The sequence below is a fragment of the Artemia sp. Qi Xiang Cuo genome, chromosome 19 (assembly GCF_049724085.1).
Source record: "Artemia sp. Qi Xiang Cuo chromosome 19, ASM4972408v1, whole genome shotgun sequence".
Classification (NCBI taxonomy): domain Eukaryota; kingdom Metazoa; phylum Arthropoda; class Branchiopoda; order Anostraca; family Artemiidae; genus Artemia; species Artemia sp. Qi Xiang Cuo.
The window spans coordinates 50,169,530-50,189,113 of NC_142812.1; the positions used below are offsets into that span (position 1 = coordinate 50,169,530).

Consider the following 19,584-nt stretch of genomic DNA (forward strand, 5'->3'; position numbering starts at 1 on the left):
AATGAAGAAATTTTCAAGGTTTGCTTTTCTTCTAATTTTTAAGTCTATCACAATTCTCATTTAACTTAAAATCATTAAAATGCTTATGAAATAGTTGCAAGTAATCATTCTCTTTTAGCTCTAAAAAAAATACTACTAGAGAAAAAAAAAATGCTTTTTTGTTAGACCTATTATTTTATAAATATTCTAGAAGCGAAATAAACGGTAATTTCTCACATAGCAGCGCTGGTCATAATTTCAGCGCATATATTCAAAAGTGTAAACGTGCTTATGATGGGAATAGTATCTAAATTGAGGAACAACTGGAAAAAGTCGGTTTTCGGTGTGTGCTTGGTATCATATGGTGTGAAATATGCTATAGATTATCTAAAGTAAGTTAATTGTCAGCTTTAAGATGCACAGAGACTTGGACCATTTTGGCTCAGTAGCCTAATGGAAAAAATAAAATAACCTGTCTTGTAGTGTCTGTACACCTAGGCTAATACCATTCTGAAAAAAGAAAATGGTGAATTTTCAACGGTTTATGTTATTGACTTACAAATAAAGTGAACATATTATTTGATGCCTTTTTGGTAAATTTTTCATTATTCATATCATTGACTTACAAATAAAGTAAACATAGGCCTACCACTTAGGCTAATGGCTTTTTTTATGCTCTTTCCAAATATAATAATCATTTTGATGGAAATAAATTTTACCCCACCCCTATACATACAAATTCATGGTAAATATTTACATATTAGGGAGGTGGGGGTAAATTTTATTTCTGATGTAAATGAGAGGTAAGTTTAAACTTTTCCCCACTCCCTTATGGCAGACAGAAAAAAGTATAATAAAAAAAAATAATGACTGAAAAAACAAGGGTAATATCAGCTTTTGACAGAACAGAAGGATAAAGGACAAAAACATACATTTTGGCAAGAACCTTCACCCAAGGTCATACCCAGAGGGGTGGGGGGTTTGACCCCCTGTTTGTCTGACTTGTTAAAACATAATAAAAATGGATATAAACAAATTTTGTATGTTTTTTAATTTTTTTTGTGTTAAACCACCCCCCCCCCCCAAAAAAAAATCAGTAAAACCCTTTTTCCAAAAAAATCCTGGGTGTGACCTTGCCTTCACCAAGACATTTTCAGTGCTAAAAAAAGAAAAATTAACCTTTTGAAGTAAAACTTAAAGAGAGCAGAAGAAATACTTAATGTTCTGAAGTGTTGAAAACACTTTATAAGCATTTTTTCTACTCTGTTTAAGTTTAATTCAAAAGGTTAATTATTTTTTAGCACTGAAGATGGCTTGGGAGAGGTTCTTGCTCAAATATCTGCTTTTGTCCATTTTCCTTCTTTTCTATGCACTGGCTGATATTACCCTTGTTTTCTTGGTTATTAGTTTTGTTTAATTATACTTTTTCTTCTGTTTGTCATTTGTCATGTATAGCCAGTGTGGTCTTAAAATGTATTTAAATTGCAAACTATGGAGATAGCAAGTTTAATATAGGAGCTATAATTTGTGCTTGTATTGATGTAAAAAAGAAATATGTTATTAGGTCCCATATGTAGAGGTTATCATATAATCCCATATATATGGGACTATCAGGTATGGAGAGATGCATTTGTGAGCTTAGTATTTGGAAAGATGGTATAAAAAGGAATGAAACAGTATGTTCACCTTGTCAGTTATAGAATCTTGTATATTGAATCTGTGTAATCTTGTATTAATGAAAAAAACTTTTTCCATAAAATAAGTTTTTCAAAAAAAGTAAAGAACTCCATTAAACCAAAAATGAACAAAATAGAATTGAATAATCTACCAAGCATACAGCTACCACAAATCAGTATCAATAAATAAATGAAACCCAAAAGAAACAGAAATTAAAATAAATAACATAGTCAAACTCAAAACAAGCAGAAATTAATATGAGTAGGGTTCTATACCCCCTATGCCTTCTAAACGCCAGAATATAATTTGTACTTCACTGAAAAAAAAAATTCAAATGAGTTTATTGAAAAAAAATGTGCAGTGTTAGTTTAATATACATAAAGTTGATATTTTGTTCTTAAAATCTTAATTTCTTAAAGTTATAAAAATTAAAATATTTAAAATAATTTTTGATTACCTTTGAAAGAACATCTGATTACCAACCCAATGAGCCCAATCCAAAGTTTATATCACCATGCTTTCTATGAAAACCTTATATGCCCCCAAGGTGTAACTTACAACCCTTGCCCTGAAGGCTGGGAGGATTTGTTAGCCTCAAAGACATAATTTCTAGACATTTCAAATACATTGAACAAAATAGCTATCTCAAAATTTTGATTGGAAGTGTTTAGGGAAATGATAGGCATGGGGGGGGGGGAATTTGCCCTCTGATCACTTTTGACTAATAAAAAGGCAATAATCCTCTCAATTTCCAATCAAATGAGCCTTTTTTGAAGCTTCTACATTAAAACTTTCTATAAAAACCTTATATGTACAAAGGGCATAACTTATAAACCTTGTCCTGAGGGCTATGAGGGGAGGGTTGGCATCCAAAAAACATAATTTCCAGACCTTCCAACTGCATTTAACAAAATAGCCATATCAAAATGAATGATGATTGGAAATGTTTGGGGATTTGATGGGCTGGAGGGGGGGGGATGAGATGATTCTCCCTCCAATTTCTTCTGACTATTAAAAAGGGCAATAGACCTCTCCATTTCCAATCAAAGGAGCCCTTTTTGAAGTTTTACAGCAACACTTTGTATACAAACCTTACATGTCCCCAGGGCATAACTTACAATCTTAGCCCTGATGGCCGTGGGGGTTTGTCATACTCAAAGACATAATTTCCAGACCCTTCAACTATGTTCAACAAAATGGCTATATCAAAATGTTGATCAAAAGTTCTTGAGGAAATGATGGGCTAGGGGGGGTGCACTCACCCTCTGATCATTTTTGACTATTCATAAGGGTACTAGCCCTCTCAATTCGCAATTGAATGAACCCCGTTTGAAGTTTCTACGACAACACTTTCAGTAAAAACCTTAAATGCCCCCAGGGCATAAATTAAACCTTTGCGCTGGGGGCTGTGGGGGGGGGGGTTGTCATACTCAAAGACATAATTTAGGGACCTTTCAACTACGTTGAACAAAATGGCTATCTGAAAATTTTGATTGAATGTGTGGGGAAATGGTGGGCATGAGAGGGGGGTTAGTTGCCCTCCAATTACTTTTGACTATTAAAAAGGGCACTAGCCCTTTCAATCTCTAATTAAATGAGTCCTCTTTGAAGTTTCTATGACAACACTTTCTATAAAAACCTTATATGCCTTTAGGACATAACTTACAACCCTTGCCCTGAGGGTTGTGGGGAATTGTCACCCTAAAAGATCTAATTTCCAGAACTTTAAACTACATTGCACAAAATGGCTATCTCAAAATGTTGATTAGATGTGATTGGGGAAATGATGGGGATAGGAGGGGTGTTAGTTGCCCTTCAATCACTTTCTACTATTAAAAAGGGCACTAATCCTTTCAATTTCAAATCAAATGACCCCTTTTTTATGTTTTATGACAACCCTTTCTATAAAACCCTTATATGTGCTTGTTCCTATATTTGCAACAGTAATAATTAATTTTTGCTTGAAGGTTTGCATGTATCTTTTTGCAGTCACTAACCACATCAGTACATTTGATCTTAATTATATGCTTTTTGGACTCCTTAAGATCTGTTGCCAAATTTATAAGTTCTCATTTTGTCTGAATTTGTTAGGATAATAAACAAAAGTCAGTTACATTTTGGTAATAGTAAACAATGAGGATTTCAGGCTAGAACTGCATGAATTTTTGCCTTTCCCTTCCTCCTCTTGTGGCCTTGAGGGATTACTTTACCCCCTCCCTTGCTGTTCAGGTGCGTATTGTAGCCTGGTCTAAATCTTTTTGTCCTGTTCAAGAATATAATTTTCTAGGACACAGGACTTACTTCAACAGTATTGTGAAGAAGCTAGAAGTTATGGAAGACAACCTGTGCCTGTAGCAGTTTCTCCAAAAAAAGTGACTGTTATTTTGAATCCTGCTGCTAAAGGAAGGTTTGATTTTATTTTTTCATTATTTTTTATTCTCAATTTTTTCTTTGCTCTTAATTAGAAAGAAAAAATGAAATGACCAGGTTTTTTTCATAATAAATAGATCATAAAAACTCATTTATCAGTCTGTAAAGCAGGGCCAAGTTAAGTATGTTAGTTTTTTTTTTCATGTATTGATTTTTTTTAGCTTAAATTGGCCAATTTATTAATATAAGCTAATATATCCTCTTCAGCTTTAACATACAAGTTTCTAGCAAAGGTCGTTTTACCAAGTAATTCCAGCACAAATAATTCAATACCAAGTTCTTTCTTTTTTCTGCTGATGATTTTTTCCTGGAGGTAATACTCAGAAATGCTAAAGAAGCATATTTTTAGACCAACATTTCCATTTTGTTTGGGAAAGATGGGCTATTTTGATCAACCTTATTATGGAATCCTCCACCCTCTTAAATTATATGAACTTGTTATTTGTGAACTTATTTGCCTACATGGAATTTGTTATCTGTATTTACTTCCATTGCTGTGTTCATATTATGACTTCCTGTTTATATAGTTTCTTTATTTTAGTCCTATATAGAGAGATAAGAAACATCCCTCTATCTTAATGCTAAAAAGAAAATATCAAATTCAAAGCATTTTGTATACATAATCAAAGATGCTGCCAGGGAGTGCTGCCTGCAGGAAGGGTTATTTGCTAAAGGTTGAGCATTGTGTGATGATAATGAATTAAAGCGTTTCAGATGTATTATAAGATAGCAATATGTTCATAAAATGAAAAGGATTGGTTTTACTTAAGGGCCAGAAGCATGTAGCTTTTTTGGGGCACCAATTTCAGCAGATCAGTGGGTAAACAATAGCAGCACAAAAACAATGCACTTTGCATGTGATTTTCAAAAGTAACCATCATGGACACCATTAATCACCTGCTGGTTATCAATAATTACATGATTGATCTCAACTTATTGCTAAGTTCTTTTATTATTATTAAGTTCTTTTTTAGTAAAAATATTTATTATTTTGAATTTTTCATTTCATTAAAAATATTTAATTGTATTTTGAATTCTTTCATTATTAAATTATGTAGTTCTTTTATTATTAGATATCTAATTATCAATATTATTATTTAGTTCTTTTGTTTGCCTGCTGATGAGAAGGAAATTATTTAAGATTTCTTTTTCTTTATGATCACAATGAAATATGGTGCCATTTTTGGAAAGCGGTGCCAAAAACTAGAAAATTTGTAAGCTCAATTGGTGCCGTTTTTGTTGTAAATTGGCGCCAAAAAAAAAGCTACGTGTGTCCAGCTTTTTAGATTCAAAGACAAAGGGGGAAATACATACGGTTTTAGCTTGAATATAATTTGTGCCTTACATAAAAATAAAAATATTTTGAACCTTGTATTATTTGCCTTTGCTTTTCATATTCAATCATTGACAAAAGCAAAAAAAAAAAAACGAAAAAACAACACAAATAAAACTATCAGGAGAGAATTGAATAATTATCTTTAATTTATGATAAAACATTTTTTTGTCTTGCTAAAACAACACTTTTTCACTGGTTTCTTTTGTAATAATTCAACAACCGAAAGCCTTCCAAATATCAATCATAAAAAAACAGCCCATTTATTTTTTATCTATTCAGTTTTAGTTTTGAATCAATTTGTATTTTCAATTAATGCATAAATAATCTATTTGCTACTTTACAGAAAAGCAAAGGACTTGTTTGAAAAATATTGTGGCCCAATTTTATATCTAGCTGGTTTTAAAGTCAGTATTGTTCAAACAGAACACATCGGTCAAGCTCGTTCATATATGGATATTATGGAAAATACAGATGCCATTGTGGTAGCTGGTGGTGATGGTACAGTAGGAGAGGTTAGTCACCCCAACTCTCTTTTTCACAATCTACTTATAGACGCTAGACTCATAAAAATGTTCAAAATTCCACAGGTATTTTACCTAGTTTTAATGCAATACTGTTTACTTGTATAAAACTTTCTCCTGAAAGAATTGTAAGATGGCTCTTATGGAACAACTTCCAGAAGGGTTTGGGTGTCAAGTGTGGAGCGAAGCTGTTTTTGAGAACTAGTTCCCATGCTTTTCTCTTCTTGGGGTAATCAGAGTGGGCTATGCCTCTAGATATTTATTTTATTAAGAAATCCCCATCCCAAAGTTTTTGGAGAGCTGGGGGCTGCATTTTGTGCATTTTGGGCCAAAATTCATACCATTTCTACATAACATAGTCCATTAGACTTATGCTTCTCCCTCTCCTAATGAGGGTTGGTGTGCCATATTAGGGGCACACTAACCCTTATTGTCATAACATTAGCATTACCATATCTAGAAGTTATTTATCTTATACCCTATATTTCTTATACCTCTTATACCCTATATATAGAAGTTATGCCACCTATGGATTATTCGACAGATTTTGCCCTAAGGAACACAGCAAAGACAATGAGAGTACATAATATTGATTGCAATGTAAAACTCCTATAAACTTTGGCAGCCCAGGAGATTGGGTGTGATATATATAAAAATGATAGCAAAATGAATGAGTTTTTGGGGTTTTCGAAGGTTGCAAGTACATTACAGTTGCATATACAGTACGTTAAATGACTAGAATCTGATTGAATCTTGTTTTTAGTGACTTCTTTATTGTAGGCCTACTCAAGTGTTTTCTTTATAAGCGGATAATGAATAATTATCTTACCCCACCTAAAACTATAATTTTGACTTGAAAGATGGTTCGGCAGTATTCCAGCCCTATAATTTTGAGGAGGGAGGTTCCATTTCCCCAAAATACACGTTCACTGAACAACTTACCAACCATCGTCAACAACCCCAAATACTACAGATGACCAACAATACTGTATAAATGTAATGATAGAAAATGCCAATAATATAGTTCTGCTGAAATGGTAGCCAATCGGTTGCTACCATATCGCCAGAAAAAAATGTCAATAATATAGTTCTGGTGAAATGGTAGCTAATTGATTACATGCACAGTACCTTAAATGAGTAAGTCGGATTGAATCTTTTTTATTCTTCTTCTTAATCGTACTCAAGTTTTTTTCTTTGTTTATTATATACGAGTTTAATCGCACTTGTTTACTATATAATCGCGCTCGTATTTGGATTATAATTAATTATCTCAGCCCCACCTGAAACTATGATTTTTGAATTGATGGATAGTTCTACTCTATTCCAGCCATGTAATTTTGAGGAGAGCACTTGATTTCCCCAAAGTAGACATTTATTAGACGATAATTTATTGACGTGAAAAAAAAAGAGAAAATAAACGCCAATAAGATAGTGCCGATGAAATGATAGCTGGTAAAGTAGTTGGTACGTTACCTTCAATGGCTAAAATCTGCTTGATTTTTATAAAGAGTTCTTCTCGATTCTTCTCGTTAGGTTTATTTTGTTTCTAACAAAACCTGCCAAGAATAGTTTCAAATTTTGTCCCTCTTGCAAGTTAGGATAATATCACGCAATCCTATGATTGCGAATTATTATGAATTATTGTAAATTATGTACAATTAGTGCGAATTATTGTGAATTATCTATTTTGTTGTAATATTTTTATTGGGATCTGGCACATGAAAAGGGGGCCTTTGGGCCCGCACTCACTCCGGAGTCTCAAGCTTTCATGATTATCCCTAAAATGCTGCTAGGCGTATTCCCCCTGGAAGATCCCCCCATAGAAAGTTTTTTTAATATATTTTCCATTTTTTTCAATTGCTGTTCTTCAGTTTTGAATCATCACTGAAAGAGAGCACCCTTTACAAAATTTCTTTGTAGAGGACGTTAAAGTAATTGCAGTGGCGTCAATACTAAATTCATGAAAAAAGTCTATTGACTGAAGACAATATAGATAGCGTGTTGTTTCAGAAAAGCAGCTTGAATCTTGAGTTGACAGTGTTGCATTTAGCAGGCTTTTCAAAATTAAACTCTTAATTGTTACGAAAAATTTATAAAATTCTTAGAAAAAGTGGGAAAAAACTGAAAGAAGTGGAGGAAAAGTTTAGCTGCATGTATTTTGTGCTAACTATTTATTCTTCATATTATGAAGCAAGAATTGTTTTCTTAACATGGTTACTTCTCTGGGCTTACATCAAAGTGTGATTTCAAAGTAATAGTATATATCATGCAATAGTAAAGTAATAGCAGTGTGATTTATAGTGCGATAATATCAAGACAGTAAAACTTTGCTTCTGACAAAACAGTAAAAATATGATTTCAAACTATAAACAGTTTCAAGTGATAAAGTACAATATCACAAACTTTAATTACCAAGGACATTGAAAATGGAATCGCATTCTTTAAATTGGTTAGGGGGAAACGTACACAACCACCTGTGTCTTGAAAAATTAATAAAACCTTTTAGTTCTATTTTAAAGGTAAAAAATATTCGATGTAGGTATGTAGTTTTAACACTGATCTGGCGCCAAGTTTAAAAATAAAAAACGTGTATAAAAAATCAGCAGAAAATGAGCGAAAAAATAGCATTATGTAGCTCTAGAAAGTGTAAGTCTCCTGAGCAAAGCTGATGATCAAACTTATATAAGAAACTAACCTAACCCAAAGTACGGGGAATATCAACAGATAATTGACATCATATATTTGATAAGATGATACCGCAATGCTTCGGACAATGGAAGCAAGGAACCTGTTAAGGTTATTGGCGCTAACTTCAGGAATCTAGGTAGGTTGAAATTTAGCTGGTCAAGTCTCCTTTAAGACAAACGTTTATCCTCTGAATACCAATTTTTTTTACTCGTTTTCAAACAATTCTTCGACCTTATTTTGTAGTAAGATCGGTCAGATTTACCAATGTCTTTTTCAAGTATTTCTCGTAATTTATTAACTCCATCCAATTTACTATTTCTGAACAATTCAGTTTAATTCTAACTAATGTCGGTATAGGGTTGACTGATGAAGATCACTAGAGCACCTGTTAAACCTTTTTTTGAAAAGAAATAAAATATTTATCATTCAACTTTTTATGGAAAGTTGCAATTTTTTCATCAAGAATTTGTAAATTTTAAATATCGGACCAATCTTCTGTGACAGCAATGTGCCGAAATAAATAACGCTAGAGTTATTAAGAAGGCGATAAGAGTCATAAGTGATTGAGAAAGAATACTTAAAACCGGAAGAGACGGACAAAAGAAGGGAGAGGTGACAACTACCACCCAATGAGGACAAAGCTGAGGGGGGACTAAAAATTACTACTATTGGTAAGAATAACATCAAGGGATGTATTTCCCCTAGTTCTTGGAATTTTAACCATTTGCTTAACCTTAAGAGGGAATCAAATTTGCATCACCATCTAAAAAACGTCCAGCATTGGGATATTTAGAAATAACAAAGTCAAAATTAAAGTCTGCAATTGCTGAATGTAACTACGATTTTCATAAACATTTTTGTTTGGTGCTTATTAAAAGACAGCTCTTGCAATAATATTAAAAGGATGAAGGAGTACCTTTGGCCTGACGCCTAGCCAAAGGAATGTGTCATACTCAGATATACCAGGGACTTGAATTATCTTAGGCTAAAGATTTTAGCAAAAAAAAAAGCCACCACCTTTTTTGGTATGGAGCTTAAAATACTATAAATAACTTGACAAAGTGGGGGGATCCTGGATTACGGGACTGTACATTTATAACAGCTATAACATCTATTTGGCTATTGAGCGGCTGATGATCCTAAACGAAGTAGTCTAGTGGAAATTTCTAAGTGACCATCAAATAATTTCTTGGACCATATTGCCTTTTCATTTACATGTAAAGAAATTCAAAAATAATAATAAAACTCCGAATATTTTGGCTTCGCACCCGAAAGCATTTATTGACTCCCCCCCCCCCTCTCCCACCAAAAAAAGCTTAAACTGAAGATAAAAAGGAAAAAATTGTATAAAAACAACAAAAGGAAAACTTGCATTTTTGTTATAAAGCTTTGCAATGTTTGTCTTTATGTGTTTTATTTAGGCTTTTTTGTCCGCTTTTTTCCGTTGATAAAGGCTTTTGGATGTGACGCCAAAATATTTGGATATTTATTATTATTTTTTTTATCAAAAAGTTTATTTTTTATTTTCCTCTGTCTTATTAGAAAAATAACCAGTTTTTAGTATGTATTTATTGCAATTCCAAGCAATCCCTGAATATTAAGTTCAACCATGCATTGGAAGCAGTTTTCACTATTTATAGGTTCCAACTAATAAAGACCCAAAATGTCTTCAATGAGAATAATCCAAAGACAATTTTGAAGCTTTAAGGATTATGTTCACTATGTAATTTTTAGGATATTATTTTTCTGCTTTCCTACGATTTTTGTATATCAAAGAAAAAAGACAATTTTGATATCTTTCCATAAATGATATTCAATTCTATCCATCTGCCGAATTATATTTTTGAAATTTGGTGTAGAAGGGTTTTTAGATTAAAAATGCGCTGGAAATTGATTAAAAATCGTTGAAAAAAGGGCGGTTTCCCTATTTTTTAAGCAAGTTTAGAATGTTCCTAAAGAAAAATTCTAAGTAATATCATAATTCTGGCTCGGTGAATGGATAGATCTGCAACTAATGAATCCAATGATATAAGCATTTTGTTCTTTTTGTGCAAGTTACAACTGCAAGATCGTCGTAAAACTGCGTTTTTCAGAGTGGACATAAACCTTAAGAGATTTAAGAATAGTCTACTGAGAAAATGAATTTTTTGCAATATAAATACTAAAATTAGTTTATTGAGTTTTCTTTCTTTTTCCTTTTCCCCTTATTTTTGCTTGGTGAAGATTTTCAAAATGATTTATAAATAGTGTTGTTGACCGTAATTCTGGCATTATGCTTCTAAGGCACCTTTCTAAAATTAATTTTAAAAATCTGAGTTTTCTTATTACCTGCTTTTTTTGCGCAATAATTTCCGGAAATTGTTTTTTTTTTCATATTTTTCGAACATCAAAGCTAAGTTTCAATGCTTTGTCCAGTTTTCCTGTTTCAAATATTCATACTGAATTCAATGAAGCAATAATTTTTTTTAAGAGTCTGTAGTATTTGCCCCGTTAATTTTGAGTTTTTTGTCTGAAACACAAAGAAAACTGTTAAAAAATTATTCTACAAAACTCTGAGCGTTCATTCATAATTTTATTTTTTCTAAAGCCAAAATATTGATATTTTCCTAAATAGGTCACTAAAAAAAGAAGACATTGAAGGTGTTCTAACTGCACTTTTAAATTCATTCAAAAAAGTTCTTTATAATTAGACTAAAATCCCATTTCATCAACCTACACGCTCTCAAGTTACAAAAAACTCAACACTCACGGTCACCCCCCCCCCCCCCCCATCCTGGTAACTCTCGATAACTGGATTGCTCTTGAAAAAAAGATGTTCCTTCATAAAAAAATCTTATTAGAATCAGAGTAGGGTCCTAATATACTGATCATTTTGTATGTGATGCGTTTCATTTTAGTTAGTTTTTAAGGCTAGTTTGTTGTTCATTTTTCTATGTACTTTATTTAAGAAGTAAATTTGATTCTATTAGGATTAGGATCCTTTATCTTAGAATAGCTTTCGTTGTCTTTGATAAAAATCATAAACTGAATGGAGCTATCTTTTACAATCCTAGTCCTAGGGCATTTTATTAAAGAAACTAGAAACAAACGTTACGAGTGAATTGTTAAGCCGGTTAGTTCTGAAAGGTATTGGTTTTAGTTGTCTTTCACTAACTTGGTTCAATAATTTTGCGCTGAAGCTTCTAGAACTGAATATAGAATGTGATATACTTTATGAAATAAATATTATTTTACCTTAGTTCATAAATCTATCCACACAATTCCCTTCCCGATAACTCGTTATAACCCGCTAATTATTGATTCAAGAAGGTAAAAAAATGCCTTCTCATTGCAGTGATCAACCTTTTTTGTGGGGATAGTTCTTACTTGAAGATTCAAAACTTCTTTTTTATGCAGTAAGCAGAAAGCATATTTCACTTTAATATATGGTTTATCACAATTGGTAAGACTAAAAATTTGAGATCAAAAAATGCATGGAAATTTCTAAGATATCAGTTTTCAGGTTATAACTGGTCTACTTCGTCGTATAGACGGGGATGAAGTGGCTAAAAAGCTACCCATTGCTGTTCTTCCCCTTGGTAAACATAACGATGTGGCAACAGCGCTATTCTATCCTTTTAGGCACAATGAGGTGAAGATGATGGCAGAAGCTGCCCTAACCGTTGTCCGTGGAACAACAAGAATGGTAGATGTCATGAAAGTTGATGTACTAGAGGTAAAATTGATGTCTTAAAAGTAGAACTATTAGACACAAGGTAGGGGATTTAAACTAACTACTACTTCTTCTTCACTGCGATCACTGCGAAGTAAACTAACTACTTCTTCTTCATTTAAATGATTGGGTCCGGCAGAGCGGGATATTCACTTAACGACTAAATTATAATGGGCTCGGAACATTTTAGAAAACTGGGTCTTTTGAACGGGGTCTTTAGTCTTTGTTATGAAATTTTTTTCATCAAGTTCGAGTAATGACTTTTTTAAGCTTGCCTTTGTTGGTTTGTGTGGAAGAAATGTATATGGAATCTAGGCACCCTTTTTACTATGGGCTTTCTGATTCCTTAAATAGGGGGGGTCACAAACGAAACTTGGAATCCCCTATTTGTATGTTTCACCCTCCCGCCCCTGTCATTAATGCAACTTTCGATCCTCTGGAGAAGGGAGCATGCATCCCTTTGCCCCGGGTCTGGCTGTGAAGAACATAATAGTCAATCATATAACGAATACTGCATGGAGCTACAGCTCACGCTGTTTGTTGTCTTATACTTTGATTATTTTTTATAATATAAAATTATTTTTAGCTTTAATTATATTACATTTTATGTTTAGTTATAAAGAGTATTGTAATTATATATGTGTCATATTTTTAACTACATTTAATTTTTTTTCTATTTCTCCATGAGTGTCCATTCTAAACATGTTGATATTCAGAGGTATTCCTGCTCGGCCATTCTAATTTTTTTTTTTTTAAATGTTTTATGTCATTCAATTTGCAATATTTTGGCTCCAGATTTATGGGTGGAGATTTTTTTGGCTAGTTGATTCTGCAGCAAATTTCGTTTTACGTTGGAAATATTGTAATAACAAAGGAGTAGTACCAATAGATTTCCCGTTCAACACTATATCTGGATATAATCTTCCTTACCGTGGTGACTGTGCCCACCTTCTGCTCCATCTAAAGGTTTTTTCTTATCCCTCACTTACCTGCCTTGTTTGAAGCTTTAGAGTAAGTGTCTCTAAAAAACTATTGAATGTCAAATGCCAAATATGGATTTTGGAATATTTTAGTGAATAGTAAATCTAGATTTGTGACCCATTCACTAAAACTTTCTTAATAACCTAATTGAAGCAAAAAAGCTGATTTTAAGATTTTGAACTTTTGAAAATGGCAGGCAGCACGTTCCTATAATACTACTACTACTAACAACTCACCGCAGTATCAAGCCGCCTAAGGCCAACACAGCTACGCACGCTCCTCCATCCCAATATATTCAAAGTCTCACTCTTTACACCCTCCTAGGAAGTTCCCATTTCCCTTAAATCTTTCTTTAGGACATCCTCCCATCCATGTGCGGAAGACCTGCTTTCCGTTTAGTCATAAACGGTTGGCCGAAAAGGACAATCTTTATCTAACAAATAAATTTTCTAATGGGGATAAATCCATTTATTTATACAGTAAAAAAATACAGGTGCAAAAGTCAAGATATTTCGATCACATATACCGCGACCGTCATCAGTAGAATTACTAAAATATATAATTGAAACTAGTATATTTGTATACAACAAAATAAATGACTTCGGGTCATTCACAAAATAATGAACTTGCGGGTTATTCACTAGATTATTTTCAGAAAATTTCAAACATTTCATTTGTAATTAGAAGACACGGAAGGCTTTGCCACCTTCATTGGAAATTTGTTTTAATTTTTGGCAAGATTAAAGAAGGAAATTTACATCAAGACTTTGAATGAACTTTGTCATTGAACTCTCTCTGAAACCTTTATCCTGCTGCTACTACTACTAACATCTCACTGCAGTAACAGGCCACCTGAGATCAACACAGCTTCATAGGCTCCTCCTCCATCCAAGTCTATTCAAAGCTTCTTTCTTTACACCCTCTCAAGAAGTACCAATTTTATTTAAACCCTTTTGTACCACCTCTTCCTACCACATTCGGGGACAACCGGCTTCTTGTTTGGCACTGAATGGATTGCCGAAAAGGACCACCTTTGGCAATCTGTCATCTTTAATCCGCAAAACATATCTTCGCCTGAAAGTGGTTTTGCCGAAAATGACAATTTTTTTCGAAACTGACTTACAAACGCTATCTCGTGTAAAAAAAAATTTTTTCGAATGGTCTAATTGACATTGCTGTAAGACATCTCTAATTGCCTGTATTTTACAGTTCTGTTTTTCCGAATTGTATATTCTTTAAAGCAGTTCTACCGAATCACATACAGCATTGTCCGTTTTACAGAAATTTTCTGATTTGCTGAGCGAAAGTTGTTTACAAGGTCAGAAAATCAACGCTCTACCTATAGCCGATTCTGAGATACAAATGTGAAAATTTTCGAAATCGTTTTCTCGGGTTTTTGGAAAAACAGATTCGGTAAAATCGCTTTCAGGCAACGATATAATAGCCATCTCAAACTTACTCTGATTATAGCCCTTAAAAGGGAAATGGAACCACGTTTTTCGTACAAATTACTGTTTGAAATACAGTGAGTCAAACGGGTACCCAAAGCAATCCGTTGGCAGTTCCTCTGGAAAACATCAAGCAAATCCTTTTCTGTCTTCCGAAGCATTTCAGAACCGTAGTTGACCAGTATCATCACTGTAGCTTTCAATATCCTAGTCTTGGTTCGTAGGCTTATTCTTCCAAACATTTTTTCAGATGTCAAAAATACCCTGTGGCTAGGCTACTACTACCAATGTAAGTGAATCTATTCACTTGATAAATCTTCTATTTACCTAACATCATTTCTTAATAGTGATCTACATCAGTTTCTGCAGGTTCTTGCAGAATCTTCAGTATGCTTGCATTTTTCAGAAGTTTCTAAAAACGAAGCGTAAGAATTGATAGGATTTGTGTTAAGAAAGAGAATAAAAGAGGAAGAGGAGGGTAATATGAGTTTATATTCTAGAGTTGAAGTTGACAGCACTAGACCCTTAAGGTCCAAACCGGTGGTGCTGATCTCCGTTACGTAGCCCTTCAGCTAGGAAGTACAATGTGGGCCAGCCGTCCTGTGCTTTCGCACACCCTTCCTGCTAACCTTCCCCAGATTTATCCAGGTACCCATTTGAAGCTGGGTCGACTCTGGCTGAGTTTACAGAGTCACACCACTGACCCCCGTCCCAGACTTAATAACAGGCTACGCCAGGGATCGAACCCGTGTCCCTTGGACAAAGAATTCTCAAACCAGCGTGCAAACCACTTAATCAGGACGGCTTGTACTAGAGTTGAATTAGAAATTTAACTTTCATAAGATTTCAATAATACTTGTCTTTTAAATACTTGTCTTATTCTAGGAGCCTAATGAAAATGGAGATATCACTCTCAATAAGCCAGTATATGCCATTGGATCGCTTCAATGGGGAGCATTCAAAGATGCAGATTCGAGGACAGAAAAATACTGGTATTTAGGCCCTTTAAAACAATATGCTACTTACTTCTGGGGATCTTTCAAAAACCTGACGTGGGATTGTGACGCTCTTCTCAAGTACACTCTTCCTTGCTCTGGGTGTTCGAGATGTAGAGCGAAGAAACTGGTTATAGAAGAAAAGAAGGTGGTGCCACCACCTCAGAGGTGGTGGCAGGCATTTGTTCCTAGAGCACCATTAACTCCACCAAGTGAGTTCTACATGATTCATCAAGTTAATTTGGTTTTTACTTTTATTTGGATTGTACTAACAAAAGCAAAAAATTGTAGAAGAAACTGGAAAAGAAAAAGAAAATTGTTTTTATTCATGTCTGTCTTGGATGATTAATCAGGTTTATTTGACTGTTGCCGTTTATCTAAAAGAAAAAATTGTTGCTAAATATACTACTAAAACAGGAAAAAATCTACAGAACCAAGAAAAGTAAAAAAAATTGCTCCTAGAGTGGCACAAATGACACAGCAAAATGAGTTTCAACATGATGCTTCCTATTATTGGAGAATATCATTAACAGTTTATTGAATCTTCACATTTTATCGTAACCACAAATTCACCTACAACTTGCGATATACCTGAGTCCACCTAAAAAGGGGGAGGGGATATGGATGGGCCGGGTATTGGCAGTAGATAGATTTTCTGGGGGCACTCATGTTCTTAACAGAACTTATGTAAGGTGTTTGAATTTATGGATGATTAAGTAGCGGTATAAACCAAAAGGCAGTATGTGCTGCCAGGTTGCCTTTTATCGTGGTAATTAAGTTGAGTTCTTCGCAATAATTAACATGTTTTAAGTTTTCTAAGTTGAATTTTCTTTGTTTTAAAACTTTTTTTTTATTTTTCTGCACCTCTTTCTCTGCTTCTGCCATTACTTATATTACTTCACGCTATGCTGCACAAAAAGAATGGTCTGAATCCACCTGGGTATCTGTGTTTTCTGAAAAATATCAAATTGGCACGAGTCGATAATTCGACGACACGAGTCGGCAAAATTTGTATTTTTTCTAGAAATTTTTCGAAAGTGTAAAGACACGAGTCGGCAAGATTTTTATTTTTCCTTGAAATTTTTCGAAAGTGTAAAGACTTTTTTGAATACCTGTATAAAAAAGAAATGCTGTTGAAGATTTTTGACAAACTTTGATATTTTAACTTTTTGTAATTTGTCTGGAAATTTGCGTTGTCTGTTTAGTTCTACATTCAAAACATTTAGGTTTGTCGTTTGTCAGATTTCACTCTGCATACGAACAGAAAACTGAGAATCCATCAGATTTCACTTTGCATACGAACAGAAAACTGAAAATCGGTCAGATTTCACTTTGCATACGAACAGAAAACTGAGAATCGGTCAGATTTCTGTTTGCATACGAACAGAAAACTGAGAATCGAAAGGGATCTATTTTTAAAAGAAATAAAAAGAATACAGCCGAAAAATTCAGAAATCTTCTTATCAAAAATTGGCTGATCCTTTTTTTTTTTTTTTTTTTTTTTTTTTTTTTTTTTTTTTTTTTATCCTCAGTATCCTCAGAATTTTTTTTTACAATAACGATTCTCTTTAGCAAAGTTCTAAATTCGGACAATGCCTCCAGTAATATTTTTCAAAAATCGGGAAAAGCTTTCTTAAAATCCTTAGGGTTTCGGTAGAATCAAAGAAAATATCAGTAGAAAAAAATTAGTATAGGGTTTTTTTTTCTGCACATTGTCTCGGATGTATTTTGAAAACTAAATAAATTGCTCTCCCCGGTGGCTCCAATAAGGGGAATCAGGCATCGTGCGATTTTTTTTGGCATACTCATAACCCTGTTGAAAATTGGTACATCAGATTTTTCAACAAAACGCTACAAAAGCTATTAACCATGAATTTTCAGCGAAACTCGGATAGGTGTAGATTTTCCGCTTCATTTAGTTGTAGCCATGAAGAAGCAGAATAAATTGGTTAAAAAATTTTATATTTGTATTGCTTGTGCCCCCCTCGCGTACCCCTGATCGAATAATACTGTCTCAACAAGCAACATTGCTGCATTAGAAGCGGTAAAACTAAAGAATTAATCAAGTGTTCTCTTAGCAGAAATAGAGCAGGCCGTGTACTTGATAGAAAAATCTTAAATTCGAAAATTAAGGTTTATTCGTTGACAAAAAATATAGCGATACTCAATAAATTATTCGGTTAAATATATTGAAGTCTAAAAGCAAAAAAAGTAAAACAAAGTTGTATGGAATGAAGAAAATAACAATCTGAATCGTATATACCACAGTGGCAGCTTGCACAGACAGTGCTACACCAGACACCAGCTTGTTTATTTCTTTGTTCATGACAATCGCCTTAAGCTCGATTTGGGTCTTTTAGAGACCCAAAACTAGACGAAGTGGAGAAAATCGCAACACAATTTCTTTTGTCTATTTTAATATTTTCATATTTGTGAAAAAGATTTTTTTCACAAATATGAAAATTTGGTTGGCCGAAATTTGGCCCTAGATGGTTGGCCGAAAAGAACAATATTCGGCAATCTGTCATCCTTCATCTGCAAAACGTGCCCTAGCCACCTCAACATTTCTTTCATTATAGCCCTAGAGAGCGATATTGAACCACATTTTTCGTATAGCCTATTGTTTGAAATACGGTCAGTCAGCCGGGTACTCAGAACAATCCTTAAGCAATTTCTCTGGAAAACATCTAGCAAATCTTCATCCGCTTTTCTGAGCGTCCATGCTTCAGAGCCATATTTGACCACTGTCATCACTGTAGCTCCTAATATTCTAATCTTGGTTTGCAGACTTATCTTCCTATTCTTCCAGTCTTTTTTTTAACAGGGAAAAAACACCCTGAGCCTTGGCTATTCTATATTTAACATCTTCACTGCTCCCACCATCTTTACTAATAATACTACCAAGGTAAGTGAAGCTGCCCACCTGATCAATCTTTTCATTACCCAACATTACCCATTTCATCTTCACTTATTCCTAGCCTTAGTGACTTAGTCTTCCTAACATTAATTTTCAAACCAATTCTTCATGGACTCGAAGGTATCAAAGTTAATGCATCAGAACTGCTCTATGCAACGCTTGTTAAAATTGTTATTTTTTCTTTTTTTTTAGCTAATTTGAATTGGTTGAATCTACTTAAATATGTCAGAGCATAATATTTATTATATTATTAAATTTATAATTTATTTTAATAATATATAAAAATATATTATTTGCCCTGATTATTTTATAAGACCTATTTTTAAGACCTTCGGATATGTCTGCACATACAGAAGGGTGTTATCCCTGGTATTAGTTGACTAAATAATAAGAAGGGTAATTTAACCTGGCATGGCAAAGGAACAAATTTTTCCTTGCGCTGTCAAACCCCCTCCCTGGCTGTAGTTGTGCCTAGATACATTCTATGTACCTTTTTGGATCAAATTTCAGGAATCGAAGGCGTCAAAGTGCATTAATAGGTCGGACCTGCTCTTTGCAGAACTTGCTAAAGCTGCGGTTTTTTCTTCTTGATCATTTTTGTTAATTAAAGCTACTTCAAATATCCCATGTATTTTATTTTCTTCTGATAAATTATATCTTAGCAAGGGTAGTACTAGACTAAATAAAAAAAATGGATAATGCTGGTTTCTCGAAGTTTAACCTGGTTTGACGAAAAAAGTGGTTTAACACTGTCAATTGCCACCTCCCCTGTGTGTGCCTAAATGAAGTTTATGTGCCTTTTTGGATAGATTTCTATGGAATGAAAAGTATCAAAGTTTGTTAGTATGTAAGAACTGCTCTATGCAGCACTTGTTAAAGCTGCTGTTTTTTTCTTTTAGT

At 33.7% G+C, this 19,584-nt stretch overlaps 1 protein-coding gene across 1 annotated transcript in view; it reads left to right on the forward strand.

Moving 5' to 3' along the window:
* Positions 1–234: 234 nt before the first annotated feature.
* Positions 235–19,584, forward strand: part of LOC148940957 (acylglycerol kinase, mitochondrial-like) — a 33,414-nt gene continuing 14,064 nt past the window's right edge. The window contains exons 1-5 of the mRNA XM_089104793.1: positions 235–371; positions 3,944–4,063; positions 5,766–5,934; positions 12,134–12,346; positions 15,658–15,979. Of these exons, the coding sequence (XP_088960919.1) occupies positions 271–371; positions 3,944–4,063; positions 5,766–5,934; positions 12,134–12,346; positions 15,658–15,979 (925 nt within the window). The 5' untranslated portion in view covers positions 235–270. The remainder of the gene's footprint in view (positions 372–3,943; positions 4,064–5,765; positions 5,935–12,133; positions 12,347–15,657; positions 15,980–19,584) is intronic.